At 53.9% G+C, this 10,756-nt stretch overlaps 1 protein-coding gene across 1 annotated transcript; it reads right to left on the bottom strand.

The window, feature by feature from the left end:
- Nucleotides 1-619: 619 nt before the first annotated feature.
- On the bottom strand, nucleotides 620-9,440 carry IRGC (immunity related GTPase cinema). The gene is made up of 2 exons (XM_003817578.4): nucleotides 5,644-9,440; nucleotides 620-3,311 (listed from the first exon to the last, which is right to left on the bottom strand). The coding sequence occupies exon 2, from the start codon at nucleotides 3,243-3,245 to the stop codon at nucleotides 1,854-1,856; it is 1,392 nt and encodes a 463-aa protein (XP_003817626.1). The 5' UTR covers nucleotides 3,246-3,311; nucleotides 5,644-9,440; the 3' UTR covers nucleotides 620-1,853.
- Nucleotides 9,441-10,756: the final 1,316 nt, after the last annotated feature.

Genomic DNA, 10,756 nt, shown 5'->3' with positions numbered 1-10,756 from the left:
TTTTTTCTTTTCTTTTTTTGAGGCAGAGTCTTGTCACCCAGGCTGGAATGCGGAGTCACAGTCTCAGCTCACTGTAACCTCCGCCTCCAGGTCTCAAGCGATTTTCCTGCCTTAGCCTCCCTAGTAGCTGGGACTATAGGCAGGCACCACCACACCAGCTAATTTTTGTATTTTTAATAGAGACGGGGTTTCTCCATATTGACCAGTCTGGTCAGAAAGCTCAACACATAGTTGCCCTCCCGTTAAGACCCAGGGCCTTTCAGCAGGTCCCAGTATTCACACGCGCACACCCCGACCCAATCCCACAGAGACAGGTGACCCCAGACTCAGCAAATGAGTCACAATCTTAGACTCATAGCATCAAAATCAAGAAGTCAAGGCTGAAGAGAGCTGTGATCACGCCACTGCACTGCAGCCTGGGCGACAGGGCAAGACCCTGTCTCTAAAAAAAATTTTTTTTAATCATGGAGAGACCAGGATTCTTCCCAATCACAGACACGCCAGATGTCTCAACACCATGTGCCTTCCTGCTCTGAGACACACCCGCCCTCCTTCTGGAGTAAGACTCATGCTAGGCCACGGAGTTGCATCGTCGGCCTCCTCTCTCCTCCGATGTTCATGGAAACATCCAGTCACTCTCTCACCATGCCATTCTCTGTCTTCTCAAGCACCACACGGAGGTGAGCCCTGTGGCCGCCTGGCCTCTCTCTCCCTGCCACCCCCTACCCCTCCATGGCTCCCAGGCAGCAGGCAGGCACGGATGCCCACTCTCCCCAACCTGTTTAGCCATTGCTGGACACCACTGTGCTCATCCCAGGCCCCAGGGGCTGTCTTTGGTACACTGGGTTCTCAGACACGGACATGAGATTGAAACTAAAGTACCTTAGCAGGGGCCAGGTGCAGTGGCTCACGCCTGTAATCCCAGCACTTTGAGAGGCCAAGGTCAGGAGTTCAAGACCAGCCTGGCCAACATGGTGAAAACCCCATCTCTGCTAAAAATACAAAAATTAGGCCAGGTGCCACTTTGGGAGGCCAAGGTGGGTGGATTTTCTGAGGTCAGGAGTTCAAGACCAGCCTGGCCAACATGGTGAAACCCCCTCTCTACCAAAAATACAAAAATTAGCTGGACGTGTTGGCGTGTGCCTGTAATCCCAGCTACTTGAGAGGCTGAGGCAGGAGAATTGCTTGAACTCGGGAGGTGGAGGTTGCAATGAGCCAAGATTGTGCCACAGCACTCCAGCCTGGGCTCTGAGTCTCGAAAAAAAAAAAAAAAAAAAATTAGCTGGGCTTGGTGGTGCTCACCTATAATCCCAGCTACTTAGGAGGCTGGGGCAGAATTGCTTGAACCTGGGAGGCAGAAGCTGCAATGAGCCGAGATCGCGCCACTGCACTCCAGCCTGGGTGACAGAGCAAGATTCCATCTCAAAAAATAATAAAATAAAATAAAATAAAATAGCACCTTAGCAGGATGCAATCTCCTGTCTTGGCCCTGCTGTCCTGTGCCCCACAAATTCCTCCTGGCCACTTGGGGACCAGGGAGAAAGACACCACCAGGGAACCCTGGGCCCACCATCCATGTCTCCAACCTCCCTCTCCAGGGCACTCCTGTCCCCTTTCACTACACCCCTGTTGGCCCTGGGCCCACCTGCCTCCCTCCTCCCCTCCCCAGTGCCCCCTCCTTTGCCCTGCCCAGGATGCAGGCTCCCCTGCCTGCCAGGGACACAGGCTCCTTCCACACCCACCCCCCAGGCAACTGCAGCCCTCACATTCACCACATTGGCCTTTTTTGTTGGTTTGTTGGATTTTGTTAAGACTTAGTTTGTGGGTGAGGCAGGGGGGCGGGGCTGCACTCTTTATTTCTCTTCTGAGTCGTGTTTCTTCCAGCTGTCCAGAATGTACTTAAGAAGGAGGCCGAGCTTCCTGCAGGTTGAGAGTGGGGCTTCCTCCCCACCTCCCTCCCCGGACCCCCCCTTTTCCACGCCATTGTCACTGGCCACTTCCAAGCTGACCTCCGGCTGCGGCTCGTCGTCCTCCAGGGCCTTGATGCGGACACGCTGGGCGTCCTCAGCCATCTCGTTGAGGCAGCCCTGGAGCATGGTGTAGACAGCGCCAAAGCTGATGCCGCCAGCCACCAGCGTCCCAAACACAGGGATGCCCCTCTCAAAGGCGCGGGCCACCCGCATGGCGCCGTCGGACGACTGGGAATAGAGCCGCAGGACAGTCTCAGGCGAGACCTCGTTGGCCAGTGGGGAGCGGATGACCGAGCGCAGGTCACCTGCCTGTTTGCCCACCTGCTCGGCCAGCTTGGCCAGCGAGTCGTCGTCCAGACCAAAGCTGCGGTGGTAGCCACGCAGTGAGTGGATGAGCAACGCATCATCGTAGGCGGCCGCCAGCCCTGGGACCGGCAGGGCCTGGATGACGCCCAACACCAGGGCGGTCTTGAGGACTTGCTCTTGAAGCATGGCCTTCTTCTTCTGCAAGGCCTCCAGCGAGATGTCGGGGAGCGACAGCAGGCCAGCGTGGCGCCGGTGGGAGGGCAGGTCGTGCTCCCAGGTGGACACCAGCGTGGGAAAGTCGTAGCGGGCCGGCGAGAGGTTGGACACCAGGAAGATGCGAGGGTCAGCCACGCCGGCCTCCCGCAGCCGCTCGGCACAGTGGTCTCGGATCTCCTGCAGGACAGCGGCCTCTCTGAAGCCCGACGGCCGCTGGGTGCGCGTGGCCGCCAGGTCCTCGTCCACCTTGGTGCGCACAAAGTAGAACTTCTTGCCCTGGCACAGGATCTCGGCGGCCAGGCGGGTCTCGACGGCCCCGCAGCGGCGGGGGGAGACCAGCAGGAAGAAGTCATAGCGGCTGAAGTCTACCTGCTTTAGGTACTTGTCAGCCGGGCAGCCTGGAGAGCCGGCTCCTGGCAGGTCCCAGAGGGTCACGTCAGGGAACTGTGGGTGCGGATAGGGCGACGGTTGCATCGTGGTCTCCATGACGCCCGTGAGAGCCGCGCCAGGGTCCTCGGCCTCCAGGCCACGCAGGGCATTGATGAGGGAGGACTTGCCCGCGCCCGACTCGCCCGTGACGCCCACCTCCAGGCGGATGCTTTCCGTGGAGGCCAGCAGCTCCTGGAGGTGAGAGGCGGCCTGGGGGAGGTCACCCGACTCAAAGGCTGTGCGCAGGGCCTCCAGCCTTTCCTTGGCCATAAGGATGGTGTTTTCCTCCTCCCCAGGCACCACGGGCAACTTTGAAGTAGCCATGGTGGCCAGTGGTTCAGAGGGTGGCGGGGGACAGGAGAGAGTCACAGGATGCGTGATCCTCAGCGCCTGCAGAGGAGAAGGGAGCCATTCACACCTCCTGGGCCTTGGCATGGGGCAGGGAGAGACAGATACCACGGATGTGAAGGGAGTCGCCCTGGAAGCCCACAGCTCTCTTTTTCCTTCAAGAATTGGGGACACATTTTTGGCACAAGTTAGAGGGCTTTGGGGTCTGGCAGGCCCAGGTTCACATCCCTTTTCTGCCACTAACTTGCCGTGTGACCAGGGGCAAAATGAAGCACCTCTCTGGGTAATGGGCATGACCACCAAGCAGCCTCTTGGAGCACTATTGGAGTCTCCAGGGTAACCTAGGCACAGGTCAGTTTTCTGGGTGTATGTGTGCCCTGGAGGGTTCTGTGCTTAGAATGGCCCAGTGCTTGGTTTAATGCTCTGCTGACACTAGCTGAAATTGTTTGTTTGTTTGTTTGAGACAGGGTCTCTCTGTCATCGAGGCTGGAGCACAGTGCTACGATCATGGCTCATTGCAGCCTTGATCTCCTTGGCTCTAGCAATCCTCCCACCTCAGCCTCCTAAATAGCTGGGACCACAGGCGCATGCCACCATGCCCAGCTACTTTTTAAATTTTTTGTAGAGATGGGAGTCTCACTATGTTGTCCCAGCTGGTCTTGAACTTCCGAGATCAAGGTCCTCCTGCCTCAGCTTCCCAGAGTGCTGGAATTAAGGGCATGAGCCACCATGCCTGGCCTGAAATTCTTTATAATATTTGAACCAGGGGCCCCATATTTTCATTTCGTACTGGGCCTTGCAAATTATATAGCCAGGGCAAATTACATAGCCAGGGCTGCATAGGAAAGGGTGGTACAGGCCCATTCAGAGGAAACAGCTGCACTCCCGCGGTGGCTGGGATTGGAGGGTAGGGTGGAGGGGACCCAGACCCGGAGCCAGACTGCCTGGGATCAAATCCTGGCTCCACCACATACTTACTGAGTGATGTGAGGCAAGTTACTTAACTCTCTCCTCACTCTCCTCATCTGAACACTGAGAATGATACCTACAATCCTGGCAAACCACCTCCTAGGATCTCTGTGACTTGAATGAGTTATGACATAAAGCAGCCCATAAAACGGCGCCTGGCTCAGGGCAGGTGCCTCGTGTCATTGGCATCACCGTCATCATCATTATTCTTATCATTAGTAATATTCTTAGCTGTGTGACTTTGAGCAAGTCCTCGCCCTCTCTGAGCCTCAGCTGCCCCGTGGGGGATACTCCTCCCCACCTCGCAGGGCTGCCGTGATGCCCACAAACCCCGTTCAGCTAGCCCTAGGCTGACTTTGGGTTCAGACGCCCTTGGGTTCGGGAAGCCAGACATGGGGACCACCTGGACACCAGGAGTCATTTCCATGAAACCCCACCCCTGCCATGGCAGCCCTTGCCTCCCGGGGTTCAGTTCCCCTCCCACCCCCCAGAGCTCCTGTCGTGATGGTCCCCCCTCAGATCCCTCCTCCTCACCAGGAGCTTCCCTGGTTCTCCCTCTTCCCACTCACCCTCCTCTGGCCCATCATCTCTAAAATACATTTACTCACTAAGGGTCTTCAGGGTGCCCTGGGAGAGCTGCTCATGTCTGGGATCACTGTCCCCATTTGACAGGGAGAAGGACTGAGGCTCAGACTAGACAAATGAGGTCTCCTCATCCAGAGGCACAGCCAGGACCCCAACCCAGGTCCCCAGGCTCCTTCACCCACCTAGAGAGCTACTCTCCCTTCAGCTGCATGTCCCTGCCTCCTGCCTTGTCTCCTTGCCCCCTGCACCCCGTCTCTTCACCTCCCACCACTCACCCCATCCTCTGCTACCCCACTCCACCCCTCACAGAAATATGTCCTTAAGACATTGTTCCCGGCTGGGCATGGTGGCTCACGCCTGTAATCCTAGCACTTTGGGAGGCCGAGGTGGGTGGATCACTTGAGGTCAGGAGTTCGAGACCAGCCTGGCCAACATGGTGAAACTCCATCTCCACTAAAAATACAAAAATTAGCCAGGTGTTGTGGCGCATGCCTGTAGTCCCAGCTCTTGAACCCAGGAGGCGGAGGTTGCAGTGAGCCAAGATTGCACCACTGCACTCCAGCCTGGGCGACAGAGCGAGACTCTGTCTCAGAAAAAAAAAAAAAGACATTGTTGCCTCCAGATCTGAGCCTCCTATCCTGGGTGTGCCCTCTCCCTAGTATGGTCTGCGGTGGGAAGAGTGGGAACCTGGAACAGGTCCTGGCAGCAAGGGGCAGACAAGTCAGTGGTTGGAATTTGGGCTGAGGGGGTCCGGATTAGACCATAAGCTCCTGCTCCGCCCACGCACAGGGGCCCAGCGAGAGAGCCCTGGGGGACTCACCTGCCCTGCAGGCTCTCCCTCTCCCCTCACACTCTCCCCACTGATAGGATCTCCTTCCCTCTTAGCCAAGGTCAGACACCGTTGCTAGGACCCATTATCATCGCAAGCAGCAGCTTATTGGTCAGCCAGACCTGGTGCAATAATGCGACAGTGATGTCAGGGGGCGGGGCCCGGAGGTGGAGCAGGGACCCCAAGCCCCAGCTGCTCATGGGGTCACCACCCACTCACACTGGGCCCTCCAGTTCCCCTGAAGACTCCAGAGAGATCTTTCTAACACCAAGACCTGTTCAAAATCCTCCATGGTCTCCATCACCCCCCAAGGACAAAGTCTCAGATTCACAGCTTGGTTTCCAAGGGCTTGGCCCTGCTACCACTCCACCCTCCACCCAGGGGACTGTCAGTTCCCCAGAGAAGTGTGAAAGTTGATGATACAAATTCGGTCATTGCTGGTGGGCACAGTGGCTCACGCCTGTAATGCCAGCACTTTGGGAGGCCGAGGCGAGTGCATCACTTGAGGCCAGGAGTTTGAGATCAGCCTGGGCAACGTGGTGAAACTCCATCTCTACTAAAAATACAAAAATTAGCCAGATGTGGTGGTGCATGCATGTAGTCCCAGCTACTCGGGAGGCTAATCTGCTATCTTGTAAGCCCAATAATTTAGTCATTGGTTTCTTTTTTTTCTTTTTTTGAAACAGTGTCTTGCTCTGTCACCCAGGCTGGAGTGCAGTGACACAATCTTGGCTCACTGCAACCTCCGCCTCCTGGGTTCAAGCGATTCTCCTGCTTCAGCCTCCTGAGTAGCTGGGACTACTAGCATGCACCACCAGGCTTGGCTAAATTTTTTTTTCTTTTCTTTTCTTTTTTTTTTTTAGTAGAGGTGGGGTTTCACCATGTTGCCTAGGCTGGTCTCGAACTCCTGACCTCAGGTTATCCGCCTGCCTCGCCTCCCAAACCTCCTGACCTCAGGTTATGCCGCCTCCCAAAGCGCTAAGATTACAGGTGTAGCCACTACACCCGGCCCCTTCTTGTCCTTTATAAGTGTCTCTGTCCTGTCTCCCCTCCTGGCTTCCTCTCTGCCCAGGCCAGGCTCCACAGGGCCTTCTCCATTCTCCTTTTGTAGGGAATTTACAATAACGCTACTCAGAGGATTTTCCTGACCATCTGCAGGCCAGTTCTGGAAAGGAGCCTCTGAGAACAACTGAGAAGGAGAGAGAGGCCCAGAAGGGGAATAGACTAGCTCAGAGCCACCCTGAGAGCTGGGGAAGAGTGGGCTGTTGGCCGCATAGTACAGAGTTCTTAAGCCACAGGTGAAAGGGAGGTGCGGGGCAAAAGACACACGACTCACTCATGCTCTCACCGACTGACACAAACACACAGAGCTGAAGAGAGTGAACAACATGGTTCTCAGACTTTCCCGGACACCGAGCACACAGACCAGCAGACAGCAAGGACTCCTTCCCAAAATGCATGGACACGCACCCCTGGCCCAAGAGAGAAGGGAAAGACACAGAAAGAGCCTCAAATACAGAGTTACTTCGTGGCTGGGCACGGCGGCTCACTCACGCCTGTAATCTCAGCAATTTGGGAGGCCGAGGTAGGAGGTTTGCTTGAGCCCAGGAGGTTGAGACCGGCCTGGGCAACATAGCAAGACCCTATCTCTTTTTTTTTTTTTTTTTTTTGAGACGGAGTCTCGCTCTGTCTCCCACGCTGGAGTGCGGTGGTGCAATCTCGGCTCACTGCAAGCTCTGCCTCCCGGGTTCCTGCCATTCTCCTGCTTCAGCCTCCCGAGTAGCTGGGACTACAGGCGCCTGCCACCGCGCCTGGCTAAATTTTTTTGTATTTTTTAGTAGAGACGGGGTTTCACCGTGTTAGCCAGGATGGTCTCGATCTCCTGACCTCGTGATCCACCCACCTCGGACTCCCAAAGTGCTGGGATTACAGGCGTGAGCCACCGTGCCTGGCCAAGACCCTATCTCTTAAAAAAAAAAAAAAAAATGAGCCAGGTATGATGGTGCACATCTGTAGTCCCAGCTACTCAGGAGGCTGAGGTGGGAGGATTGCTTGAGCCCAGGAGTTCAAGGCTGCAGTGAGCCGTGATCATGCTACTGCACTCCAGCCTGGGTGACTGAGCAAGATTCTGTCTCTAAACGAAACAAAACAACAGAGTCACTGAAGGAAAGCAAGACTCAGACAAACACACAGTTACCAAAGCCTCGCAAACACACACATTCCGGGACACAGATGTGCAGACTTTAAGAGACACAGTTACACACTGACAACATATACAGAAACCCCGAAACCCACTGGCTCCATTCAGGAACCTCATTCATTCTGCTGCAGCAGCTAGGGCTCCAGAGATGCATCAAACCCAGGCACTGCTTCAGGGGCTCCAGGCCCGAGAAAATGGAGATTATTGCAGCCCAGGATGATTGTGGACCAAGAAAGAGAGCCACTGCCACCTGCACACATGCACCGATGCAGACTGGCATGTTCCCAGGGATGCCCCTAGCAGCTCCTGAGAGCACCAGCCAGAGAGAGAGGGGTTGCACCCTGCCTATCTGCATGCTGGAAACGCAGCAATGGACAAGACAGCCAGGCTCTGCCCCCACAGGACTCAGAGTCCAGTGGTGGAGTCAGATCCATCCCAAGATAATGATGACAGAGGGGGCAGCACTGGGATGGGGGACCCCAGAGGGCTGTGGGAGCACAAAGGAGGAAGCCCGACTCAGCCTGGGAGTCAGGGAGGGCTTCCTGGAGGAGGGGGCACCTGACCTGAGATCCAAAGGATGAGTAGGAGTGAGCCAGATGGCACATTAGGGAGTTGCATCCCAGGCTAAGGGACCAGCCTCTGCAAAGAACCTGAGTTGAGAGAGAACTTTCATTCGTTCAATAATAAACTCAATTTCAGGCACACCTCATTTTATTGCATGCAGCTTTGTTGTCCTTCACAGATACTATGTGGTATTTTTTGCGGGGGCGGGATGTGGTGGAGAAGAGGGTCTTGTTCTGCCACCCAGGCTGGAGTGCAGTGGCGTGATCTCTGCTCACTGCAACCTCCACCTCCTGGGCTCAAGCAATCTCTACTACCTTTGCCTCCCAAGTAGCTGGGACCACAAGCACGCGCCACCATGCCCAACTATTGTTTTATTTATTTATTTATTCATTTATTTATTGAGACGGAGTTTTGCTCTTGTTGCCCAGGCTGGAGTGCGTGGTATGATCTTGGCTCACTGCAACCTCCACCTCCCAGGTTCAAGGGCTTCTCCTACCTCAGCCTCCCGAGTAGCTGGGACTACAGGCATGCGCCACCATGCCCAGCTTGTTTTGGTATTTTTAATAGAGATGGGGTATTGCTATCTTGGCCAGGCTGGTCTTGAACTCCTGGCCTCAAGTGATCTTCCCGCCTTGGCCTCCCAAAGTGCTGGGATTACAGGCATGAGCCACCCCGCCTGGCCTGATACTATGGTTTTTACAAATTGAAAGTTCGTGGCAACCCTGTGTCCAGCAAGCCCGTTGGTGCCATTTTTGCAACAGCACGTGCTCATTTCATGTCTCTGTGTCACATTTTGGAAATTCTCACAACATGTCAAACTTTTTCATCATCATTATCTCTGGTATGGTGATCTTTGATGTTAGCTTTGTAATCATTTCGGGGCACCATAAACTGTGCCCACAGGTAACAACAAACTTAATTGATAAACATTGTATGTGTTCTGACTGCTCCACTGACTGGCCATTTTCCTGTCTCTCTCCTTCTCCTTGCACCTCCCTCTTCTGTGAGACACAACTATAATGAAATTAGGCCAATTAATGACTCTAAAATGGCCTCCAAGTATCCAAGTAAAAGGAAGAGTCACATGTCTCTCACTTTAAATCAAAAGCTAGAAATGATTAAGCTCAGTGAAGAAGGCGTGTCCAAAGCTGAGATAGGGGCCAGGCATGGTGACTCACACCTGTAATCCCAGCACTTTGAGAGGCCGAGTTGGGAGGATCCCTTGAGGCCAAGAGTTTGAGACCAGCTTGGGCAATATCGTGAGACCCCATCTCTACAAAAAATTTTTAAAGTTAGCTGAGTGTGGTGACACGTGCCTGTAGTTCTGGCTACTTGGGAGGCTGATGAGGGAAAATTGTTTGATTCCAAGAGTTCAAGATAACAGTGAGCAATGACTACAACACGGTACTCCAGCCTGGGCAACAGAGCCAGACCCTGCCTCAAAAAAACAAAAAGGCCGGGCATGATGACTCATGCCTGTAACCCAGCGCTTTGGGAGGCTGAGGCGGGTGGATCACTTGAGGTCAGGAATTTGAAACCAGCCTGGCCAAAATGACAAAATCTCGTCTCTACTAAAAATACAAAAATTAGCTGGGCGCGGCGATGTGCACCTGTAATTGCAGATACTTGGCAGGCTGAGGCAGAAGAACTGCTTGAACCTGGGAGGCGGATGTTGCAGTGAGCTGAGATCATGCCACTGTACTCCATCCTGAGTGACAGAGCAAGACTCCATCTCAAAAAACAAACAACAACAAAAAAAGACTTCAGTGGAGGCATTTACTGCAGATGTGGTAGAAATAGCAAGAGAACTAAAATTAGAAGTAGAGCCTGAAGATGTGACTGAATTGCTGCAATCTCATGATCAAACTTGAATAGGCGAGGAGTTGCTTCTTATGGATGAGCAAAGAAAGTGGTTTCTTGAGATAGAATCTACGCCTGGTGAAGATGCTGTGAATATTGTTAAATTGACAACAAGGGATTTAGGATATGACATAAACTTACTTGATAAGGCAGTCCCAGGGATTGAGAGGATTGCCTTCAATTTTGAAAGTTCTGCCATGGGTAGAATGCTATCAAACAGCGTCGCATGCTACAGAGAAATCTTTTGTGAAAGGAAGAGGCAAGTGATGCAGCAAACTTCATTGTTGTCTTTATTTATTTATTTATTTATTGGGACCCAGTCTCACTCTGTCACCCAGGCTGGAGCGCAATGGCGCGATCTCAGATCCCTGCAGCCTCCGCCTCCGAGGTTCAAGCAATTCTCCTGCCTCCACCTCCCGAGTAGCCGAGATTACAGGCATGCACCACCACGCCTGGCTAATTGTTGTGTTTTTAGTAGAG

This window comes from Pan paniscus, chromosome 20, assembly GCF_029289425.2.
Source record: "Pan paniscus chromosome 20, NHGRI_mPanPan1-v2.0_pri, whole genome shotgun sequence".
Lineage (NCBI taxonomy): Eukaryota > Metazoa > Chordata > Mammalia > Primates > Hominidae > Pan > Pan paniscus.
The sequence above is the reverse complement of the archived record's forward strand: the minus strand, read 5'-3'. Positions and strand labels throughout refer to the sequence as shown.

Bases quoted from the DNA above. Each gene is read 5' to 3' on its own strand.
- IRGC (XM_003817578.4), bottom strand. From the start codon at position 3,245: ATGGCTACTTCAAAGTTGCCCGTGGTGCCTGGGGAGGAGGAAAACACC.